This window comes from Poromitra crassiceps, assembly GCF_964638095.1.
Source record: "Poromitra crassiceps genome assembly, chromosome: 18".
In the NCBI taxonomy this organism is placed as follows: Eukaryota; Metazoa; Chordata; class Actinopteri; order Beryciformes; family Melamphaidae; genus Poromitra; species Poromitra crassiceps.
Window position 1 is genome coordinate 1,340,854 of NC_139636.1, and position 26,146 is coordinate 1,366,999.

The following is a 26,146-nucleotide window of genomic DNA, read 5'->3' on the forward strand; positions in this document are numbered from 1 at the left end:
GGATGTTCAGTTACACACACCTGCTTGGTAATACAGTATCAGTTGGGTGTTATTCACACGTATGGATGTTCAGTTACACACACCTGCTTGGTAATACAGTATCAGTTGGGTGTTATTCACACGTATGGATGTTCAGTTACACACACCTGCTTGGTAATACAGTATCAGTTGGGTGTTATTCACACGTATGGATGTTCAGTTACACACACCTGCTTGGTAATACAGTATCAGTTGGGTGTTATTCACACACAGTTCTGGATGTTCAGTTACACATGCCTGCTTGGTAATATAATATCAGTTGAGACCTCAGCAGCAGGACGGCTAATTTTATCAACTGATTTTATTGAACCACGCACTGTGTCTGCACAAAAACCACAGGTGTTTGTTTATTTTTTTATTTTTTTATTTTTTTATTTATTAAATTATTTATTCTCTCACTGCGGGTGTGTTGAGCTGCTCAGTTTGGCCACCGGGTGTCACTCTGGCTGCAGGACTGGTCACTAGTAGCTGGAAACCTCACAGCTGCTTTACATCATGTTATGTCCTGCTGTCTGGGAGACAGGTGTGGGTTTGGACTGACGTCAACACTGTTCATTTAGAGGGGGAGAGTCGGGGGCCAGCGGTCATTTTAGGAATTGTTCTGGAATCAAGTCCTCTGCTGCTTTACACACCGAGATCAAACAACAGACTGCTGTGCTGCTGTCATTGAGTGAAAGATCTTGATGTACTTTACAGCAGTGGTTCTCAACGTGCGATCGCGATTCGAGTCCTTGAGGGGGTTCCAGCCAGGGGGTCCCCAGCAAATTGACGGCTTGTTAAAACGTCACCATTATTTAATTTACATGAAGATAACGCAATTAGAGAATGTAGAAGAATGACTGTTTTGATCATAGTGTTGCTGTTATCTCTCTACCTATAATACAGACCGTCTGTTATCTCTCTACCTACAATACAGATCGTCTGTTATCTCTCTACCTACAATACAGACAGTCTGTTATCTCTCTACCTACAATACAGATCGTCTGTTATCTCTCTACCTACAATACAGATCGTCTGTTATCTCTCTACCTACAATACAGATCGTCTGTTATCTCTCTACCTACAATACAGATCGTCTGTTATCTCTCTACCTACAATACAGATCGTCTGTTATCTCTCTACCTACAATACAGATCGTCTGTTATCTCTCTACCTACAATACAGATCGTCTGTTATCTCTCTACCTACAATACAGATCGTCTGTTATCTCTCTACCTACAATACAGATCGTCTGTTATCTCTCTACCTACAATACAGACAGTCTGTTATCTCTCTACCTACAATACAGATCGTCTGTTATCTCTCTACCTACAATACAGATCGTCTGTTATCTCTCTACCTACAATACAGATCGTCTGTTATCTCTCTACCTACAATACAGATCGTCTGTTATCTCTCTACCTACAATACAGATCGTCTGTTATCTCTCTACCTACAATACAGATCGTCTGTTATCTCTCTACCTACAATACAGATCGTCTGTTATCTCTCTACCTACAATACAGATCGTCTGTTATCTCTCTACCTACAATACAGACAGTCTGTTATCTCTCTACCTACAATACAGATCGTCTGTTATCTCTCTACCTACAATACAGATCGTCTGTTATCTCTCTACCTACAATACAGACAGTCTGTTATCTCTCTACCTACAATACAGACAGTCTGTTATCTCTCTACCTACAATACAGACAGTCTGTTATCTCTCTACCTACAATACAGACAGTCTGTTATCTCTCTACCTACAATACAGACAGTCTGTTATCTCTCTACCTACAATACAGATCGTCTGTTATCTCTCTACCTACAATACAGACAGTCTGTTATCTCTCTACCTACAATACAGACAGTCTGTTATCTCTCTACCTACAATACAGATCGTCTGTTATCTCTCTACCTACAATACAGATCGTCTGTTATCTCTCTACCTACAATACAGATCGTCTGTTATCTCTCTACCTACAATACAGATCGTCTGTTATCTCTCTACCTACAATACAGATCGTCTGTTATCTCTCTACCTACAATACAGATCGTCGTGGAATTGTGGACAGGATTTCACGTGTGGCTGTGGACTCTAATGTGGACTAAATTAGGGGTCCTTGATATAAAAAGGGTTGAGAATCACTGCTTGCTTTTAGGCATCTTATCCTTTTCTTGTCTTTGTCCATAGTGTGATCAGTTGCATTTACTTTTTCCCCTTGGTCCTAGAGTCCCCCCACCTGTGTTTACCTGCCTTCAGAGTGAGGGCATTTGTTAAAGTTAAAGAGAACGTCAATAGCACTCCAAAGAAAGAAAGAAAGGTTGAATTCACAAATTGTCTCCTGTCACCCTGAAATGCCCAGCCCACTAAAGCCCAATATGGCTCCTGTGCATGCCGACCATTCATCCCACACATCCATCATCTACTGCAGCGCTTTTCAAAGTGTGGGGCACGCCTCCCCTGTGGAGCACGCCTCCCCTGTGGAGCACGCCTCCCCTGTGGGGCACGCCTGCCCTGTGGGGCACGCCTGCCCTGTGGGGCACGCCTCCCCTGTGGAGCGCGCCTCCCCTGTGGGGCGCGCCTGCCCTGTGGGGCGCGCCTCCCCTGTGGGGCGCGCCTGCCCTGTGGGGCGCGCCTCCCCTGTGGGGCATGAGACAACTTGAGGGGAGGCGGCGGGCCGTGCGCCGGTGGGATGGGGAAAAACAGAGGGAAGAAAATGCGCAACTTGGCCACGCTGGCTGCACAATGGCTGCGCAGCAAATCAGCCGGGGGCGGAGCTCACACAATCTGGCTGCCTGTGCCTGTTGTTGAGGCGAGTGAGGTGAGAGCCCTGGTGAGAGACAGGTATCCCGCTCGTTATAAAAATGATTTGTCCAAAAAAAACACGATTAAAAGTCCTTCAGAGTGGATAAAGATGTTTAAAAGTAGGTATTTGAAAAAGAAGGATAAAGTTGCTTTTAAAATCTTAAAGAATATAGAATAAAGACCTTTACAACATTTTTGGAACTAATTTTTATGCCCGAGTGGAACATACATCATCATCATCATCATCATATAATTGTGTATGTGGGCTCTGTCTGTCTGTGCGATTTTGGTCCCACATTGTGATGATTTTGGTCAGTGATGATGTCACTGATGATGTCACAATGTCTATGACCTCATCAGTGATGTCACTCGAGCACTCGATGTCATCAGTGAGGGTCACTCGAGCAATTGTGATGTCACTGATGATGTCAAAGTGTCTATGACATAATCAGTCAATGTGCGGACTCTACTTTTCTCTCACTACTGATCACTCACTGACTTCATCAGTGATGCGAATTTGAGCAATTGTGCGCTGAGTGATGTCACTCGAGCTCTCCATGATGTGATCAGGGATGGTCACTCGAGCAATTGTGATGTCATCAGTGAGTCATGTCATCAGTGAGTCATGTCATCAGTGAGGCGAAGTTGTGCAATTGTGCACTGCAGGCGCATGCCAATACAGCAGGTGAGGCCATGCCGCAGACGAGCTGCGGGCAAGCTGCGTATGTAAGCCTGCACGGTGGGCGATAGGAATCGAACGCGCAAGATTTCTAGTAATAAGTGTGTGGGGGGGGGGGGGGGGGCTCACTCTCCCACACTTTGAAAAACCCTGATCTACTGCATCCACTCCATAGCCTTCCCATTCACCTCTGATGCTCTGTCTCTGTTCTGTTTATTCAGAGATGCCCTCATTTTCATTTTCACGCATCTTGGTTGGCAAACAAATGGACGTTGATGAATCGACGGGCCAACTCTGTCTGTCTGTCTGTCTCTCTGTCTGCCTCTCTCTCTGTTGGTCTGCCTGTCTCTCTGTCTGTCTCTCTCTCTGTCTGTCTGTCTGTCTCTCTGTCTGCCTCTCTCTGTTTGTCTGCCTGTCTCTCTGTCTGTCTCTCTCTCTGTCTGTCTGTCTCTCTGTCTGCCTCTCTCTGTTTGTCTGCCTGTCTCTCTCTGTCTGCCTGTCTCTGTCTGTCTGCCTCTCTCTCTCTGTCTGTCTGCCTGTCTCTCTGTCTTGTCTCTCTCTCTCTCTCTCTCTCTCTCTGTCTGTCTGCCTCTCTCTCTCTTGCCTCTCTCTGCCTGTCTCTGTCTGTCTCTCTCTGGCTGCCTCTCCTTCTATATGTCTTCCTTTCCCTCTCTCTTTCATATGCACACATGTAAACACACACACACACACACACACACACACACACACACACACACACACACACACACACACACAGGCAGACACAGGTACCAGGAGCCTGCAGTCCCAGTAACACCAGTTACCTCTCTTATCTCCTCAGAGCTGTTCTCTATGCCGGCAGTAAAGAGGTTTTCTGTGTCGTATGCCAGGCATCCGACTAATGGTATGTCTGCCTCTTTTTCACGTTTATATCTCGACACTCCTCCAGCTTCCCTGTTATCTTGCATGACCTTTTTTGGGGAGAACATTTCCTGTTTTCTATTTTTGGGGTTTGACGTTGGCTGCGTAATTAAAATTCAAACGCCTCCACGATCACGATTTTTCCTCCTGAGTTTAATCAGCACACCCCCTCGGTGTTTTGTTGGATTCAGCCCTCACCTTTAACACCGTCTGCTCTGCCTGCACCTGTTAATATGCCCCTGTGATCCTGCTGTCTCTCCACAGGATGGATGTTTCTATGTGGAACATATCTCCCTTTGATATATTTCCACGTGTGGGTGTTTGTGCACATAACATTATCACATGTCTTCACTTGCACTTTGTGGCAATCCAACCCATTCCTTTCACCCCATCTATTCCATCCATTTCTCATTTTTGGACCACAGAAATGTATTGAAATGTGTCATTTTGTTTCATTTTCTCATTGATTGTTTAGTTGGTACCACAGGAATTCAAAGTCAAAGTTGCAATTTTATTTCATTTGGTCATTAATTCATTAGTTTAGACCACAGAAATTTAGAGTTGCTTTTACATTAACCTTCTATTCATTTCTCAGTTTGGATCACTTAAAAATAAGTGTACCATTTCACAACAAACTGTGTTATTTCTGAGGCAATTGAAATGAAATACCTTTATTTTTTATTCTTAACCAAAATCCCATGTCACTTAAAATACGCAGTGTCATATTTCATTGATGAACAGTACACCATTCTACTGTCTTGAGTATCTGTTGCTCTATTGTCCGTATCTGTTTGCGGAGGAGCAGTAGCTCAATTTCTTTTGCAAACTGTAGCAGTTGGGAACTAAATTAGCAACTCTCCCTATACTAGTTTTTGTTTTCTGAAAATATTTTTTAGACATGGTGTGTGAAAGTTGCGGTATGGCAATTCCTTCATTATTTTCCTGAAATATTTTTCAGGCAGTTTTATACAACCAAGTGGAAAGGCAGGGCTGTTTCTTATAAGCTGAGAAAATGGAATTGAGAGCTATTGCTCAGGGATTGTAATATTTGGATATGAGTCTCCTCTTTAGATAAATAGCTCTGGGAGCCAGCGTGTGGAAGCAGTCTGATGACCGCTGGCACTCACTCAGGCAGACTCAAATTGATTGATTGAACTTTAAGCAGGAGTATCAACAGTCAACAGTATGTTGTTGGACTGGGTTCTTTGACAGCCTGGCATCTCCTTAAAATATCTGAATACAGAGGTGTCTGTGATGAACGCTCTCACCTACCACCACGGAGCCCCAGGTTCAATTCCTGGCAGTGGTACTTCCGGCTTGGTCAGTGTCTTGGCTTGGCCGTGTCTGCGAGTGGGAAGCCGGTGGGGTTGTCTCTCCGTCCGTCCGATGTTCATTAACGCAATCTCGCAGGAACGTCTTGGCGGAATTTCATCAAATTTGCCTCAAACGTCCACTTGGACTCAAGTATGAACTGATTAGATTTTGGTGGTCAATGTTCAAGGTCACTGTGACCTCACAAACACTATTTTCAAGCTCATTAACGCGATATCGCAGGAACGCCTTGACTGAATTCCGTCATATTTGGCCCAAACATTCACTTGGACTCAAGGATGAACTGATTAGATTTTGGTGGTCAAAGGTCAAGGGCACTGTGACCTCACAAATGCCATTTTCAAGCTCGTTAATGTGATATCTCAGGAACGCCTTGACGGAATTTCATCAAATTTGCCTCAGACGTCCACTTGGACTCAAGTATGAACTGATTAGATTTTGGTGGTCAAAAGTCAAAGTTCAAGGTCACTGTGACCTCACAAACTCCATTTTCGACCTCGTTAATGCGTTATCTCAGGAACGCCCAGAATTTTGTCACATTATTCTATTGCGTTGTCTGTTATGTAATGTATATTATTGTATTGGACCCCAGGAAGACTAGTGGTCGTTTAGGTAGCAGCTAATGGGGATCCGTTTTAATAAACAATAGACATTTGGCTCAAACGTCCACTTGGACTCCAGGATGAACTGATTACATTTTGGTGGTCAAAGGTCAAGGTCACTGTGACCTCTCAAACGCCATTTTCAAGCTTGTTAACGCCATATCTCAGTAAGGAATTTCTTCACATTTGGCTCAAACGTCAAAGTCTGGACAGACATGGATGTCGACTGCTCACTTGTTGGCAGAGGCATATATCCGCGGTGCGGTCGTTCTAGTTGATAATTCAGTCTGATATCAGGCTAAGAATGCAGCATATTTGCAATTTTCTCTACTTGTCTCTCTACTATTACTGACTGTGTTTTCTAAATTATTTCTTTATCTAGTGAAGCCACTTTGCAAACACAATCCACCAAGCCAAAGCCTCACTGCTCCTTTAGCCCTGTGCCCTTCACCACTCCTGTCCTCCTCCTGCTCCACTGTGCTCTCCTCCTCTCTCCCTGCTCCTGTCCTCCTGCTCCACTGTGCTCTCCTCCTCTCTCCCTGCTCCTGTCCTCCTGCTCCACTGTGCTCTCCTCCTCTCTCCCTGCTCCTGTCCTCCTGCTCCACTGTGTTCTCCTCCTCTCTCCCTGCTCCTGTCCTCCTCCTGCTCCACTGTGCTCTCCTCCTCTCTCCCTGCTCCTGTCCTCCTCCTGCTCCACTGTGTTCTCCTCCTCTCTCCCTGCTCCTGTCCTCCTGCTCCACTGTGCTCTCCTCCTCTCTCCCTGCTCCTGTCCTCCTGCTCCACTGTGTTCTCCTCTCTCCCTGCTCCTGTCCTCCTGCTCCACTGTGCTCTCCTCCTCTCTCCCTGCTCCTGTCCTCCTGCTCCACTGTGTTCTCCTCTCTCCCTGCTCCTGTCCTCCTCCTGCTCCACTGTGTTCTCCTCCTCTCTCCCTGCTCCTGTCCTCCTGCTCCACTGTGCTCTCCTCCTCTCTCCCTGCTCCTGTCCTCCTCCTGCTCCACTGTGCTCTCCTCCTCTCTCCCTGCTCCTGTCCTCCTCCTGCTCCACTGTGCTCTCCTCCTCTCTCCCTGCTCCTGTCCTCCTGCTCCACTGTGTTCTTCTCCTCCTCTCTCCCTGCTCCTGTCCTCCTCCTGCTCCACTGTGCTCTCCTCCTCTCTCCCTGCTCCTGTCCTCCTGCTCCACTGTGTTCTCCTCCTCTCTCCCTGCTCCTGTCCTGCTCCACTGTGCTCTCCTCCTCTCTCCCTGCTCCTGTCCTCCTCCTGCTCCACTGTGCTCTCCTCCTCTCTCCCTGCTCCTGTCCTCCTCCTGCTCCACTGTGTTCTCCTCCTCTCTCCCTGCTCCTGTCCTCCTCCTGCTCCACTGTGCTCTCCTCCTCTCTCCCTGCTCCTGTCCTCCTCCTGCTCCACTGTGTTCTCCTCCTCTCTCCCTGCTCCTGTCCTCCTCCTGCTCCACTGTGCTCTCCTCCTCTCTCCCTGCTCCTGTCCTCCTGCTCCACTGTGTTCTCCTCCTCTCTCCCTGCTCCTGTCCTCCTGCTCCACTGTGCTCTCCTCCTCTCTCCCTGCTCTGCCTCTTGTCCCTCAGAGCCCCTAGTGGAGGTCCACCCCGTGGCCCGGCCGCTGGGGGGGCTGCCCGCTGTGGACGGGGCCATGGACCACCACCTGCTCTGCTGCCCTTACCACCTGCGCCTCCTGGAGACCTGGCTGGCGTCCGGCCAGGAGTCCGTCCACGGTCAGCCCCCGTAGAGCCCACGCACTTATCGCTGCCTCCTCCTCCTCCTCCTCCACCTCACCCCATTGGTGCAGTGCTGTGGCAGGGAGGAGCTGCCACTGCAGTCTGAGCTTTACATAGTGTTCATCATGAACAAAACAACACACTAAACAAAGGGGAAGCCTACCCTTTGTTTTCTTCTCCACCCTAGCCTGTTATTTTGCCCTTACTCAGTTTTTCCTCCTCTGCATTCATCCTCTCTCTCTCTCTCTCCTCTCTCTCTCTGTCTCTCTCTCTCTCTCTCTCTCTCTCCTCTCTCCTCTCTCTCTCTATATTTATCCTCATTGCTCCATTTCATTTCATGTCCATCCTTAAACATCTTGGTTATTTTGTTGATGTCTTCTTGCATGCATGCCGGATTCTATGCACCACTTTGCCTTTTGCCTTTTGATTGGTAATCATACCATGTGACTGCACAAGGAAGACCACTTGCTCTACATGCATGCTGGGTGGATGACACTCGATGGCGCACAGAAACCTGGTCTTCTGTGGACGAGTTTGAAGCTTGCCTGGACTGCACCGTGTGCATGTTCCCTCCTCTAGTAGCAGTTAGCACACAGAAAAGAAAACTGTAGAAAAGAGTTGGTCTAAGAGAGGAGTCGTTGACGGGACTGATTTGGCTGGTGTGCTGTGTGGGAGGTCATGACGGGGTACCGCTGCGTCTCCCTCAGCGCTCGCAGAAGATGTTTCTGGTATCCTGGCCAGATGGCAGATATTTGAGTGTCTGATGAAAGATCTGGGTCATCTTCTCATCCCTGATTTTAATTGGCTAATTAAGCGGTGGCCTGTTCAGAAAAACTGCTGATTTTGTAGAGAGTTTCTGGAGCACGTCTTGGTGCGCTGTGTCACCTTAATGCAGCTACCCAATTATTCTCTTCTTCAGTCAGCAGAGAAGATGGTCTGTTAATGACCTGCAGATGTTTTGAGACCTGCTTGGTTCTCACTTGCTACAGATTAGTACACTAGGATTTTGACTTTTTACAATTTGACATGTCTGTCATTTCATTTTGTTTTATTCCTTTGCTGTTCCAGATGTTTCTGTCATCCCTTTCCTGTCCTCCACCCTCGTGAATGACTATAGGTAAACGGTTGAAGGAATGGTGCAGTGTAGCATCAGTGTTTTCTGCTCATCTGCTGCATCTGGTGTGTGAGCTAAATTTGATATCTGTATGGAGAGAAAGGTCTGCAGCAAAGAGAGAGAGACAATAAAAAACATCTTATAGGACTTTTCTTTTTCTTTTTCTTTATGCTACTTCTGCTTTATTAGAAAATGTAAAGTAAAGACAGACAGGAACGTTGGGGCAGGGGGTAAAGTTTAGGAGCCAGAATCAAACTTTTGACATTGTTGATTGTGGATAATGTTGTTTGCTGAGCCGCCCAGACATCACAGCTTTTAAATATTCAGGTGTTAAAGCGCGTGCTGTCCTACTCTTAACAGAAGCCTTGATCAATTTAATGTATTACTATTATTATTATTATTATAAAGAGACCTCATGTTGAACATTGATCTTAGCTTGTGACCCGCGTTGTGTAGTACCACACTTGGCCTGATTGATAATGCTGCATTGGCCATATTTGTTTCCCCTACCATTCTACTCTTTTTCTTTTTTTCCCTGCTCTCCCCAAAATTTCAATAAACCTTTATGACATATTATTACAATACAACAATACTTGTGTTGACAGAAATAGAAGATGCCAAATCATTCAAAACAATACGCATTTTGCTTTTAGGAGCATTGTGCCAGCGTGCGGCGCTGTTCCAAAACTTGTCAATACGTGTCGTTGCCTGGGAAACGCACATCCCATAATACAACTGTTCCCATCGCATCCCATAATAGTATGATGATACTTAGGATGCCATTGCGAACATAGATGTATGAATGTGTGTGTGAATGTGAACAGGGTGCTCCTGAAAAAGAGAGCATTGCTCTCAGTGAGACTACCCCTGTATAAATAAAGGTAAAAAAAAAAAAAAAAAAAAAAAAAAAAAAAACAGGTTAGCTAAAAGTTTAGCGTTGCCAGCGACGGCCCCCACCCCCACCCCACCGGCCGGTCGGGGTACGTTTCGAAATCGCTCCAGGCCTGACATTAAGGGGAACACTGTTCTACATTCACAGTCATAAAGTAAGGGCAGGGCTTCAAAGAAAAACCACCCTAAAACACTTCAAGCTTGTTTAAAACTAGAGCTGTGCATCTTCACTGATCTCACGATTCGATACGATTCGATTATACAAGTCTACGATTCGATTCGATTCGATTATACGATGCATCTTAAATCGATGCATCACTTTTTCCGCAATACATGATTTATTTTTTCTCACTTTCTTTTTTCTCACTGTGTGGCTACTTTTAAAATAAAAGTGCATTTGGAATTGCATTGTATTATGATCCATAATTAAAATAAACAACTGCATGTACTTACATTCTATTTTATTTGATTATAAAAAAATAAAAATAAAATTAAATAATTGATTTTTGATATTTGTTAATCGATTCAGAATCGTCCTATTAAGCATCGCGATGCATCTCTGAATCGATTATTTTCGGCAGCTCTATTTAAAACTGGTATTGGTGATGTATCGTGCAGGTTTGGGCCGATTTTGTTGTTTGATGTATTTTCTTATTACCCTGGATATTGTGGATAATGGGCCAAATGTAAACTATTTGATGTCACTTTTGGATATTTCCAGCAGTGGAGTTTGAAAATGTTTCAGCGATCAGACAGCAACAGTAAACATAAACAGTAAACATTACATGTTGGTGTGAGTCCTTCAGAATCAAATATTAGTGGCTTCTTTCCAGATTCACCATTTTGCCTACAGGGAGAAGTCCATGATAGAAATGACAGACCAATTTCTCCACTGACAGTAGCCTCAATATCCCAGAATGCAATACAGCCACAAGACATGAGTTTTCAGTAAGAGGTGCAGCTGTGATAATTGACATGACATTAGCTTAGCTAGCCATATTTATATGCCCATACACCCACCTTTGTTTGAAAGCAACACGTTCATACCTGCGGCCCGTCCTCATGGGTAACTTGTCCAAAGGCATTGTGGGAAATGTAGGAAATCACTAACAGAAAGTAAACAATAACCTTGAAAGGCAGCTGGATTCGCACAAGATCATGAGATCAGATCACGCCACAAGAAGACAAAACCATCCATCTGGCAGCGTCAGGTTGAGTAGACAAGGCAGGTTCAGGGAAACCCAAAACAACTCCTGGAATGTACTGAAGGTCACACATTGAGTATATCTGTCTGACTGAAGGTCACACATTGAGGATATCTATCTGACTGAGGGTCACACATTGAGGATATCTATCTGACTGAGGGTCACACATTGAGGATATCTATCTGACTGAGGGTCACACATTGAGGATATCTATCTGACTGAAGTTCACACATTGAGGATATCTATCTGACTGAAGGTCACACATTGAGGATATCTATCTGACTGAGGGTCACACATTGAGGATATCTATCTGACTGAAGGTCACACATTGAGGATATCTATCTGACTGAGGGTCACACATTGAGGATATCTATCTGACTGAAGGTCACACATTGAGTATATCTATCTGACTGAAGGTCACACATTGAGGATATCTGTCTGACTGAGGGTCACACATTGAGGATATCTGTCTGACTGAGGGTCACACATTGAGGATATCTATCTGACTGAGGGTCACACATTGAGGATATCTGTCTGACTGAGGGTCACACATTGAGGATATCTATCTGACTGAAGGTCACACATTGAGGATATCTGTCTGACTGAGGGTCACACATTGAGGATATCTGTCTGACTGAAGGTCACACATTGAGTATATCTGTCTGACTGAGGGTCACACATTGAGGATATCTGTCTGACTGAAGGTCACACATTGAGTATATCTGTCTGACTGAGGGTCACACATTGAGGATATCTATCTGACTGAGGGTCACACATTGAGGATATCTGTCTGACTGAGGGTCACACATTGAGGATATCTATCTGACTGAAGGTCACACATTGAGGATATCTGTCTGACTGAGGGTCACACATTGAGGATATCTGTCTGACTGAGGGTCACACATTGAGGATATCTGTCTGACTGAAGGTCACACATTGAGTATATCTGTCTGACTGAAGGTCACACATTGAGGATATCTATCTGACTGAAGGTCACACATTGAGTATATCTATCTGACTGAAGGTCACACATTGAGGATATCTGTCTGACTGAGGGTCACACATTGAGGATATCTGTCTGACTGAAGGTCACACATTGAGTATATCTGTCTGACTGAAGGTCACACATTGAGGATATCTATCTGACTGAAGGTCACACATTGAGGATATCTGTCTGACTGAAGGTCACACATTGAGGATATCTGTCTGACTGAGGGTCACACATTGAGGATATCTGTCTGACTGAAGGTCACACATTGAGTATATCTGTCTGACTGAAGGTCACACATTGAGTATATCTGTCTGACTGAAGGTCACACATTGAGGATATCTATCTGACTGAAGGTCACACATTGAGGATATCTATCTGACTGAAGGTCACACATTGAGGATATCTGTCTGACTGAAGGTCACACATTGAGTATATCTGTCTGACTGAGGGTCACACATTGAGTATATCTGTCTGACTGAGGGTCACACATTGAGTATATCTGTCTGACTGAAGGTCACACATTGAGTATATCTGTCTGACTGAGGGTCACACATTGAGGATATCTATCTGACTGAAGGTCACACATTGAGGATATCTGTCTGACTGAAGGTCACACATTGAGTATATCTGTCTGACTGAGGGTCACACATTGAGTATATCTGTCTGACTGAAGGTCACACATTGACAATATCTGTCTGACAATGAGAATCCAAGGCTGGATTTTTTTTCCCTTTAAGACCTTTGACTTCCTGTATTGTGTTCTCTCCTCATGACTGATCCTGCGAGAAACGGCATTAACATTGATGAATCCCACCAAAAGTTAGATGTCGAATTTATTAAGAGGCGGACATTGATATCTTGCTTATCAAGGCCTTGAATGGTTTCTCTCCATTAAGACTGCAGATCATTCTGCTTGTGTTGTTATGAATCAGATAAGCTATTTCAGGGAGTTGCCTTGGAGACATTTGTAGCTCTCTAGACTAGCACATTAGTCAGAGAGAAATGCAAGGCTGAGCGACGGCATGTTCTCTGGGGAGATGGATGGACCATCCATTCCTTTTGTCATGGTACTGCTTCATCATGGTGCTCGTTGCGGCGCTGCACTGAATGCCACTGGTTTGATTCGCTGTGCGTTTTGTGTGTGAAAGTCAGCCTGCCACCATGGCAAAACTACATATTCATAAGAAAGATTCAGATTTAATTGAGTGTTATCCTAATATAGCACTCTGTATGATAACCTGCACTACAACACAGCTTTAATGTGTTAAATGTAACTTTTTATATTCCAGGTTTGGGATACATTTTTTTGCATTGACCCTAGTTGGAGCTTAGTGAATTATATCTTCAGTGAATATATATAATATTATTATTATAATATGTGGCTTAATTTTGAGTGAGTTGATCCGAACCGTCTTATACAGTATGTGACCTTTCTTGACATTCTGGTCAGCAGTGTTCTGTTCTTCCAGTCAGGCAACAGCTCATCAGCCAATGGCCAGCTGTAATGCTGATACATGTTGGCTGTGGCTAAGAAGTTTCTCTCCTCTACCAGCCACTGCAGAAAGGCAACCAACCATCATTTGGAGGTCGTACTCAAGTTCAACTGACTTCTTTTTTTGTACAGCCCTTTTTATAGAGCTCAACAACAGTCACGTGACTTTCCGTGACGTTTCCAGCCCCGCAAGAGAGTTCCCCCATTCATTTTCTCCATATAAATTTTGGAAAATCCTTATATAACAAGTTTTAAGGCTGGAACCGAGGCAACCCGTGACCTACTGAATCGTGAGTGACCATAAAACATTTCAGTTGGAGCAAAAACAAAAAATGTAAAACGGGGGGAAAATCGAAAATTTGAACTTGACTGTTGAGCTCTATCATAAGCATGTCTCAAAGGACTTTACAGAGAACGAAACTAATGAGATCTAACTGATCAACAATCAAGCATAGAACAGACTAAGAATGTTTATTCTACCGCAAATATGTCCACTACTTGTCCAGCGTAGACCAAGGTTTTCCTGCCCTGCCAGTATTGAGAGAACGGGCGGCCACCAGGAGAACAGCCCGCATGCACAGGGAGCGGAGGTGTCACCCCTCCTCCACCCAGCTCTGATGGAGGGGTGGTGCGACCGGCTCCGTTTTGTGTCTCCCCCTGTCTGTACTGCAGGCTTCGAAGGCTGCTCCATGGTGCCCTCTATCTACCCACTGGAGACATTGCACAACCTGCTGTCACTCAAGCAGGTGGATGAGTTCCTCAACACGATGTGTGAGAGCAGCAGCGAGGCCCACGCCAAGACCATGAAAGGTAGGCACGCATGAGTCCTTATTAGCTGTGTGGGTCTCCATTGATAGAGGCAAGGTAGGCAACCTGCACACTATCTTATGTGGAATATAATTAAAACTACATTTTATTTCAAAGTGCAAAAATACATTTGGTAAACATTTTAGTGAAATCAGTCAGTATTTCAGAGACAGAACTGTTTTGTAAGCAAAATAGCCTCAAGGTGACAGTAACCCATAATGTGCTTTACTTTCATGCTAGCAGCCATTTTGTAAGAGTAGCATGTTTAACTCTCCTAATGTAGTTCCTGTCCACCAGAGAAAGCTATCTGGTGAATAAAGTTAATTAAAAGTCAAAATGTCAATTTTTTACAGTGTTGCTACACAGAAGAAACTCGACTGTAGAAGGATTGTGGATTTTTGGTGCTTCAGACACAGATATGATTGATCTTGCATTGAGACCTTTGAAATGGTTCATTATATGTGTGGCGGCCTGGGAGAACCCTTCACATGTCACTGCTAGACATTGTTGTTAATGAGCCAAAGAAGATTGAAAGTGAGTTTTGCTGCTACTTTGAGCTTTTGGGTGATTTTGAGTGAATTTATGGAAATGTCAAAAAATGAAAATGTCAGATTCCCACCATGTGAAGGGTTTTTGCAGGCCACCACACATATTATACGAGTCAGTAAATTATTTGTATTATTGAATCGAAAAAAGCATCTTGACAACGTTTTTCAGATGTAAAATGGATCTCCTGTAAAGTGAAATGAGCGTGGCTTCATGGCACTTGGTCAATAAACTGATGAGTATGATGTGTTTGTCTCTGATCCCTCCAGCGCTTTCGGCCCTGTTTGACTCCCAGAGCCAGTCGTCTCTGTACAGCCCCCAGCAGGCGCTGTCCTCCTCGGGATCTGAGACGTCTCTTCGCCCGGCGAGCAGACCTCTGTGGCGTGAGTGTGCTCATGCTTATACAGCCTTCTGCAACACACAAGCCTATCTGTCTCCTTTGACAGATATCTGCTTGTGAAAATCGCTTGCCAGACTCTCACCGTTTCACACTGTGTCCGCGCAGGAGAGAGTCTGGCTGGTGTTAATCTCACTCTGGGCTAGCGCGGGGAAAAGGCTCCGTTACCTTTACAACCATCCACCGAAAGTACAAAGCAGGCCTGCTTTATTGCACATTCCAAATCTTCATCAAAACTTGACATTTTCAGTGTGTAGCAACGAGCTAGCGTTGTTGTTGTTGTTTCACAGCGGCAGAGGCATTTGAGATCAACAGATTCGACACGCAGCCAGGTAGCGCAAAGGAAATCCATAAATGGTCGCAGCCCGACATTCAGAGCCGGGCGGAGCCAATGGCAGAGTGGAAAGGGAGCGGAAAGAGATTTTCTTCCGCTGCCGACTGAAATGGTTCAGCACCATGGAGCTTAGTCCAGCAGCCTGCTTCCTGCTTCCGTCAAGTCACACTATGAAAAGAGTGACTTTGGTTCCTGTCATTCCTTTCCCATACACTTAGCATATAGAAATTATTTGACCAATTGGCAGGCTGAGTAGATTTTGGGGACTACCTAAATGTGTGGAATAGTATGTCTTGTGAAGTCCAATTTATACAGTATGAATAATGACCCCTAGACCCCTGGTACAACAGCTTAAAGGTTAATAAAGGTTGAAGAAAGTATTTTTAGTTTTAGTTTTTAGTTTTGACTGGAAAAATCACTGAATCCAATAAATGTCTTAAGGCCAAGGGCTGGTGACAAAAAACAAAAAAACAAAAAAACATCCTTCCTAGAATAGTTTTAACAGGCCAAAGTAATTATATGTTTTTCATTCAAATGTCTCCCTACCTGGTGTTAATTTCATACCCTGACTTCAACAAGGCATTTAATCCTCAGTAGAAAAGTATTTGTGCTGTGCAGTTTCCACGTCTCAATAAGAGTAACTGTGTGATGTGCAGTTTCCACGTCTCAATAAGAGTAACTGTGTGATGTGCAGTTTCCACGTCTCAATAAGAGTAACTGTGTGATGTGCAGCTTCCATGTCTCAATAAGAGTAACTGTGTGATGTGCAGCTTCCACGTCTCAATAAGAGTAACTGTGTGATGTGCAGCTTCCATGTCTCAATAAGAGTAACTGTGTGATGTGCAGCTTCCATGTCTCAATAAGAGTAACTGTGTGATGTGCAGCTTCCATGTCTCAATAAGAGTAACTGTGTGATGTGCAGCTTCCACGTCTCAATAAGAGTAACTGTGTGATGTGCAGCTTCCACGTCTCAATAAGAGTAACTGTGTGCTGTGCAGCTTCCATGTCTCAATAAGAGTAACTGTGTGATGTGCAGCTTCCATGTCTCAATAAGAGTAACTGTGTAATGTGCAGCTTCCATGTCTCAATAAGAGTAACTGTGTGATGTGCAGCTTCCATGTCTCAATAAGAGTAACTGTGTGATGTGCAGCTTCCACGTCTCAATAGAGTAACTGTGTGATGTGCAGCTTCCACGTCTCAATAAGAGTAACTGTGTGATGTGCAGCTTCCATGTCTCAATAAGAGTAACTGTGTGATGTGCAGCTTCCATGTCTCAATAAGAGTAACTGTGTGATGTGCAGCTTCCACGTCTCAATAGAGTAACTGTGTGATGTGCAGCTTCCACGTCTCAATAAGAGTAACTGTGTGATGTGCAGCTTCCATGTCTCAATAAGAGTAACTGTGTGATGTGCAGCTTCCATGTCTCAATAAGAGTAACTGTGTGATGTGCAGCTTCCATGTCTCAATAAGAGTAACTGTGTGATGTGCAGCTTCCACGTCTCAATAAGAGTAACTGTGTGATGTGCAGCTTCCATGTCTCAATAGAGTAACTGTGTGAATGTGAAGCAGGGCGATGCTGGCATGCTGCACGCTCAGCAAAACCTTTTCCTGGATCAAAAAAGACGCGCTAATCTGCCTCCCCCCATGTTCTGCACGACCTTCATGTTGATAGAGGCAGACTTAACAGGCATTCATTTATCTAGGGGTGACCTCGAGGTAAGAGATGCTGCATTGTAACCCAAAGGCCACACGTTCAATCCCCACAAGTAGGGGCACATCAGCAGCCACGTGTCCTTGAGCAAGACGCTGACCCCCCAACCTGAATGAATGAATTCATTTGACAAATCAAAAAATACCGTAGACCAACAAGCATACAGTACAAAATAATTCATCAGGATATCACAAACAAGTCATCAAACTTATTTCCATTGTGGTCCCGAAACAACAAACATCATTATAGAACAATCAAGAATAAAAAGAGATGCACACTAACACAAGTTCAAAAACCATTCAAAGAAAGGTTTTGCACTATATTACTGTAGCTTACTCAGCATGTTTTTTTTTTTTTTTTTTTTACTATTCAGAGAATAAGCAAATTTAATTTTGTTGGAGATATTGTTCCACTCCTCCCCCCTCCCCTTCCCCGCTCCCCCCTGTATAGAGGAATATACTTCTCCCAACTTTGCTTTTTAGGTTGGGTCATTTCAAGTTCGCAACACTAGGCAGGACCTGAGTAGGCAGGGCACGCTAATAAAAAAAAGTTTGCATGCACAGCCCCCCAACCCCCATCCACCCACTCGCTGCTACAAATCCATCCTAGGGGAAACACCTAAAATAACAATTTAACACACATCAAGTTACAGCTGTATATCATCAGTCTGCATTCTTCAGTGTGAGCTGTGTTAATAGACAAATATAAAAATAACCCACCTCTTCCCAGCCCTGAAACTGTCAAGTGAAATAACAGCAGAATGTAAACATCTTGTAGGCAGCGCACACCGAGGAATCACTATCAGTTAAGAAAGTCCAGGAAAATAGGACTTGGGCAGAACAACCCGGCCCCCTTTTGGGCCTCTCCACCCCCCACAATGTTGCCACTCCTTCTTTCCCTCCCTACTGTACATGTACCTACTGTACATGTACCTAGTTTTTTCAATGTTTTTATTTATTTATTTTCTTGTTTTCCTCCTGGGTGTTTGCCGGTTTAATTTGGCTTTTGATGGAGCAGCTGCTCTCAGATCTGTCTTCACTTGTCTCTTATTTTATTTTTTCATCCCCTTCTTTGCTTTTTTAACATTTTTGTTGTGCTCACTCTGGATGTCTCTCTCTCTCTCTCTCTCTCTCTCTCTCTCTCTCTCTCTCTCTCTCTCTCTCTCTCTCTCTCTCTCTCGCTGTACCTGCTCCAAATCTAGGTTGCTGCCTGTCACCATTTAGCCTAGTTTATCACCCTCTGTAGTCGTGTACAGGGAAGGATGCTGGAGGATAGAAGCAGAAAGAATAGGACACTTTACTTGTTCTGCTGGTGGTGTGACATGTATGTTGTCCTATGGCCTCCAGATACATGTAGATTCACTGTACCAGGCTCAGTTGTAGGGCAGCGCTATGCAAATCAGATAATGTAGAGCACAAACATAGAGTATGTTTATGCTCACCAATATTCAGATTGCTGGGAGTAATCAGTTTCAAGTCCTCATCAATAATAATCATCAATAAGCGGACAGTCTCCACCACACAGCAAAAAAGAAAAGAAGAAGACACAACCTAGCTATCATGGCGATGTCCATGGTCCCCACGCATGGCTTCAACAAATGCATTCCATAGCATACCATTTTCTACTTCAGCGCCATACGACTTTTGAAACGTAAATGGGGGTTTTTATGCAATTTTCAGAAAACGCTTCAAAAGGCATAGAAGTGATTCATGTTTGTGAAGATTATCCTGTTGAACACAAATGACCACTCCCATAAACTTTTGTTAACCACAGACCTTATTTCATGCATTTAAGGGCGCTTTCACACCTAAAAGTCCGGACCAAGGTCCGAACCAAACTCATGTTTTTGTTACATTGTATACATTTGGTCCAGTTCGGTTTGCTTTCACACTGCAATTATGCCAGCGGACCAAAGGACTTTACATGACATGTGCTCCCTATACTTGACATTGATTGGTTAGATTGGCGTGCGTCAATCATCATCGTCATCATCATCATCATCATCATACTGACCTAAATATCGAGATAATGTTATTTTCTTCGCTATTTGAAACAGCGTTTTGGAGATTGACTCACACCAATCGCAAAACTACCAACTCGTCATTTTATGACTACAATATAGGCTACTGCCATCCAAACTCAAAGCTGAAGAATGCGAGGCTGCCAGCATTTAGAGTGTACCGTTCTCACTTGCATGGAGCGCATATTTTACACCAAACTTCAGAAATCTGTCAGTTTAATGCTGCCTTCCTTGTCGGCAGTGATACAAGCCTAGAACAATAAACGGCTAATTACGATTTATGGATCGTTAGATCATACATTCAACATAAAAACAGCGCCTATTTCCATAAAATACCCACCTTTATCCGACTGGATCGCCTGTCATTCTTTTGCGTACGGTCTCTGTGACTTCCCCTGCCTGCACGCGTTGTCGGATAATTAATAATTAATGGACTATTTTGGGTGACATGCATCATGCTCTCTCGTCCCCCCTCTCTCTCATCCTCTCTGAAAATAGCTGGTAAGTGTATTTTTTCCATTTGACTTTTATAACGTTGTCAGACCATATTTCAATTACAAACTTGCTCTCCTCCTCTCCCCATGTGCTCCCACGGCTGAAACTGAAACTTCCTGAATTTGGTCCTAAAGTCCGAACTATCCAAAAATGCTTTCACACTGCAAGCGAACCGCACCATGGTGCAGCTTGGTCCGGACCGAGACCACCTCTTTTCATCGGACCAAGGACCGGGCGTTTGGTCCGCACCGTGGTCCGGGGGAGGTTTCACACCTATCATTTTGGTTCGGATCAAACTGGAAAGTCCAAAAGTCCGGACCAAACAATTTAGGTGTGAAAGTGCCCCAAGTTAAATCCACATTCTAAAATCCCATTCACTTTTCCCCTCAAGCTCCACCATGTCCGGGAGTTCCGCCTTCGGCCTACAAAATTACATCATACCTGCGGTACGCGAATTTTGACCCACCTGTCAATCACAGCAACAGATGTGTACATGTCGGAAGCAAAAAAATCGACCTTGGTCGGAAAAAAATTAACCGCAATAATGCTCAGCGAAACTTCACCGTTGGTATGCACAGTTGCATTGACTTGTATAGGTTCGAAAAATATTATTGACGTGCGAATTAATCGCCTTTAAATTCCCATTCCAGGAATATCATATTTACTAACAAAGAGGGTTCCCTCTTTAACCGAAGTTACTTCCTCGTTTGCCATGAGGTGCATGCACTGTGTGCAGTACAGCGCATGCGCCTCATGGCAAACGAGGAAGTAATTTAGGATTATTATTATATAGGACTTTGGATTATTATTTCATCGCATGGTGAGTACACGAGTCACAACATGTACACGTGAGTGTTTCTGGCACTGTTGGAATGTGTATTTTGGGCAACTGAATGGGGATAGGCAGCTGTGTACCATAGACTGCCATTGTAGCGCTAAGCTATTAGCAGTGAGGGGTGTACCGCTGTTTGTACTGTACGCACAGTGAAGATAAAGGCATCTACATTTAATATCGGCAATAATATGGCAAATAGGCAAATCTCCAAAAATGTTGGCATATCCCTTTAAGGCTCTCGATGTGATTCTCTGTGGATGTGCGCATACAGAGAAAATAATAAAAAGAAAGACTAACAGCGCCCTCGAACAACATCTGTTCACTTCCTGTACAAAATGATGCGTTTTGCATCATTCTGGACACAGAAGTGCTGGAATAAACTGTGGAGCTCTCGCTGCAGGAAAACATAAAGACAAGGTAAAGGATTACTGACATTTAATGATACAAAGCGGGTTGAAAATCAGCAAAGCCTCCCTTTAAAGTTAGGGGGGGTACTGTGTACAAGCCATGTGTATGTTTCTGTTGTTAAAGGATAATTAACAATACACTGTGTGTGTGTGTGTGTGTGTGTGTGTGTGTGTACGTACGTGTGTGTGCGCATGTGTGTGTGTGTTTGCGTGTGAAGAAGGCAGCATCCCCTCCAGCGCTGTATCCAGTGCAGGCCCCTCCTCCCCCATCGCAGAGTGCCCCGGGATGCACTTCAGCTTCAGTGAGTAGACCCTACGTCTCTGTACAACATCTGGAAAAAGACCAAGGACTACCGGGGGAACCAAGGACAAACATCTGCCCCAGGAGATCAATGTCTCCATCTCTCCGTCCCTCTGGCCGTCCGCTCACATTCACAAGGAATCACAGCAAGCGGCCACCCGGCCTCAGATATTACATAAACTCTGAGACTGTGCAACATAAAGACTCAAAATGTACATTCACTCCTCTGCTGTGCCCCACCCACAGCTGCCCCCCCCCCCAAAAAAAAAAACACCTGACAGTGATCACACGCGTCCACAATCCACTGGACCGTTCAAAACCAATCGCCTCTAATCCCTCCCTTTCGATTTCTGTGCCAAATCAGAGAGCAGCTCCATTTGAGTGACAGCCCATGGAGCCACTCTTCACACCACTGGTGCCTCTGACGGAGTTTGGATGCAGCTCTAGCCCGAAACACTTCCTGTTTTCTATGCAGCTGTTCAGCTGAGGAGCAATAAGGCAAACAAGTTTTACAGAATCACACACACACACACACACACACACACACACCAGTGGCCTCATTTATAAAACAAAATATTCATTAAACTTGAGGTCATTGAGATGATGCATTACAGGATTATGTTTGAATAAATTGTGGAAAAGGAACCAAAAGAATGGACCTTATCCCCCCCCCACAAATTTGCTAGCTAGGCTAGTAGCTAACTAGCGAGTAAACTAGCTAACTTCCCTGCTACTGTAAATTCAAGCGGTTGTTGTAGTTGTTCCTGAGATTTCTAGTTTATTTTCATACTTTGCCTGAACATGCACTTCTGGGTAGAGTTTCTCACCTAGACAAGTAAAAAAAGGCTATTGTGGAAAAGAGGTCAAAACAACATGGATTCAACCTATTCACCAAAATCAAAACATAGATGTGAAATACAACCTGAGCAGCCAGAGTGCAGAGAACGTTAGATCTTTTGCTTCTCTGGCCCGTTGGTACTGTATGCTGGATCTCAGACTGGCTGGTTGCGAAACACAAGTGTGAATTCTGGGTATTGACGTTTACATTTTCAAAACCATTACATCTCACTGCCGTTTGGAGCCTCCAGTATGTTAATGTAACCATCAGATCACTTTTCCAGTCTGTACTGTAACTATGTTCACTCCGCCAAGAGGCTGGGAGCCAGAACACAGATGCAAACCTTTTTTGTGTGTCAATTCTCTCATGGTGAAGTTAGTGGTAAGAAAGTTGCACACTGTCAAAGTAGTCTTCTCATGCAACAGGGCCCATTTTATAGATCCAAACTGCAGTGCCAAGCCAGTGTTTCAACTGTCTTCAGTGCACACTGTAAGTACAGTGGCTGTCGTGTTATTGTGGATTTGAACCAACGCACCCTCAATTTGGGTGATTACATCTTTACCTTTTCAGAATACAGGGATTTAAGGGCAAAACCCTTGAGCCAGCTTGATCAATCCTCTCCAACACATGCCAGCAATGAACTTCACCCAGGACTTTCTTGCTGCTGTGTGGTTCTTGTTGGTTCATCATCTTCTTTTGTTTACCATATCAGAATGATGTAACTCAGGGGTTTTCAATGTCTGAGACAAAGCTTGGAAAAAGGAGTCCCCCTCGCTCAATTCCGGGCTGCCTATGAGATTGCGATTGTTATTTGATCCCTTAGACACTCAACAATTGAGCGAAGATACATAATTCAGACGACACCAAATACTGGCCTGTCTGGAGGCATTCATTTGTTTCTGACTTGGGGAAAGTGAGAATATGTAGCGTGTTTCTAGATACTCAAAGCGTTTCACATATCCGGAGAGGGGAACTCAACTCATCCACCACCGATGTGTGGCGCTTGTGTGTTGAACTATCTCTTTAACAAAATCACACAGATAGGATATTCTATGTGATCTCCTTTTGATAATTAATGTACAATTTTTTCACTTCCATTCACTGAGCCTCCCGTGAAAATGCTTGGAGCCCCCCTGTGGAGGCCTGCCTCCCACTTTGAAAACCTCTGATGTAACTGATGTCAAGAAAATCTGTGGTATAGGTTTGTTTCAAGTTCAAAGGGAAAACCACTTGATCTAGTAAATAATTGTGTATAAATGTAATTATACGTAAATATGATGAATACCTGAGGACTGCATATTTTGAGTTCGGTTGATGCTGAATTCTCAAACACTGTTAGTGTCTGCAATCTGCTGTCACACCAAAGTAGGCCTACTGATGTGTTTTTACTGTGCGATTAATTCAAATGACTGTTTCCAGTGGTAATGACTGGTATTTGGGTATACATATCATGGATTTATGGCTGATTTATAAATTTTCTCTCCAACATGTGGCTGAATTGAGGGTCAATTCACTTTCAATAATTTTGGTTTAGGAAGTGAAATATATGAACTCCAAAGAAATGGGGGGGGAATCCATTTCATACCGATTTAATTGAAACTGAACTGATCCCCAAACATGGTTAAAAGTTGCTGAAGAAGATAACCCAAGTGTCTTTTGTTATTACTTTCAATTGCTGTGGAACAAACTTATTTGTTTTCAGTCTTCATGGAAACAGTTTTAAATTCGTAGATAACTTGTTAACTTAATATCTTAAGATGGGTTGATGTAGGTAATTTTAGTGCTATATTTATGTCATTATTTAATGTGCTATTTAATGAGATGTATTGTCGCGAAGAGTTGGTCTCCCACCGGTTTGGTGATCAGCTGCTGGACATCGGCAACAAGGCGGTTCGATTAGAACTCATCGTACTTCATCTCATGAGGTCAAGCTTGGACAATATATGGGGGGAGGGGAATAAAATAAATCCATCATTCACTTGTTGATCATTATTTTTTTTTACAACAAATAAAGAGAGCCTACAACTGAGATAATGAACAATCTCCCACCTGCATGTACCTGTCTCCATGTCCCTATGGTCTAGCTGTCCCAGAGTGGGCAAATGTAGAGAAGTCAAAAGTAGGTTACTGTAGGGCTGGGCAATATCGAGCTGTCTTGCAAAGTTAGGATGTGGATATAATATGGATATGGTGAAATGAATATGGTGGTCTTAGATTTTGGATATCGTGATATTGTCTAAGTGTTGATTTTTCCTGGTTTTAAAGTCTGACTGCATTACAGTAAAGTGATGTCATTTTCTGAACTTACCAGAGCTGTTCCTATTATTTGTCTTTACCCACTTAGTCATTATATCCACATTGCTGATTATCAAAAATCTCATTGTGTAAATATTTTGTGAACTCAAAAAACAATAGTAGCGAGCACACTCCAAAATGAAGTCAAATCAAGGTGCAGGGCCAAGGCAAAATCTTCAGGACAGGTCAGGTTACAGTAGGGGATGATTTCAGATGAGGATGAAATTGGACAGTGGAGGAAAACTGCTGTATCTCTTGTCTTTAACCAAATCACACACATTTAGGCTATTCTATTTGATCTCCGTTTGATAACTAATCTTTTTTCACTTTCATTCACTGAGCCTCCCCTCAAACTGCTTTGAGCCCCCCTGGGGAGGCCCGCCTCCCACTTTGAAAACCTCGGCAGTAGAGGATGATTTCAGATGATAATGAAATGGGACAGGTTACAGTAGACTAGAGGTCTAGGCTCTTCTCTAGTCGTTTCCTTTTTCCATTATTATTATTAGAAGTCTCCCCTCAGGAAACCTGGGTTACATCATAACCATCCGTTCATCTCTATACAATCTATATCCCATAGAGATAAACACAGTGTTATTCTATAAGGTGTGGCCCACTGACTTAAAGATGGATGCAGTCTGATTATTTAAACAATCTTTGAGCAACAGTACCAAAACTTTGTGACTTAGTGTTTGTGTTGTGTTTGTGTATTGTTGTGGAGGAATCTTACAAATTGGACCTTGATGCAAACACATGGAAAAATGCCCATGGATTATGTTACCTTCTACATGAAACAATGTAAGATAAATCAAGGTCCAAATGATTGCAGTAGCTTTGAATTTAGAAACTGAGAATCATGCAGTCTTATTGAGATTGTTTTAGACTAGGGTTCCAGCCCCGAGCGCGGCCTCACCCGCAGCTCAGCTGCTGCGTGGCCTAGCCTGTGTTGAGGGTCACACGAACATGCACTCTTGAAGCTAAATAAATCCAAAACCAACAAGTTAATTATTTAAATTTCTACCTCAATGTAGAACAGCCATTTCTTACACATGAGATTACTTTTGGCCTTTTAGTCATAAAGATTATTGAAAGATATTCCATATTCCAGACTGAAATGCTATAACAGAAGAATATTGGCCAGAATGACATGAACATTTGGACACGCGGGTATCTTGCATGTTGCGTTCAGGTGCACTGTAAAAAAAAAAAAAAAAATTAATTAAGCCCATAGTTAATGAACTAATCATGTACAAAACACACACACAGTCACATATTTTATATACTGTACATGTTATAAGCCTAATTTTTGCTATCACAGCTGCTTTTTACATGTATGGGATAATACAGGCTAATATACAAGGTGTCCCAAGCTCTGAGTCATTATAAACTCAATTAGCTACAG

General features: G+C 43.7%; 1 protein-coding gene across 5 annotated transcripts in view; it reads left to right on the top strand.

Annotated features, from left to right (window-relative positions):
- Positions 1-24,402, top strand: part of ppip5k1b (diphosphoinositol pentakisphosphate kinase 1b) — a 112,385-nt gene extending 87,983 nt beyond the window's left edge. For 3 of the 5 annotated variants that reach the window (XM_083655010.1, XM_083655011.1, XM_083655012.1), the window contains exons 26-28: positions 14,434-14,571; positions 15,384-15,497; positions 21,532-24,402. In XM_083655010.1, coding sequence (XP_083511136.1) covers positions 14,434-14,571; positions 15,384-15,497; positions 21,532-21,623 — 344 coding nt within the window. In that variant the 3' untranslated portion in view covers positions 21,624-24,402. Of the gene's footprint in view, positions 1-4,326; positions 4,390-14,433; positions 14,572-15,383; positions 15,498-21,531 lie in introns of all 5 variants that reach the window. The other 2 variants (XM_083655008.1, XM_083655009.1) reach the window with 1 other exon arrangement.
- Positions 24,403-26,146: the final 1,744 nt, after the last annotated feature.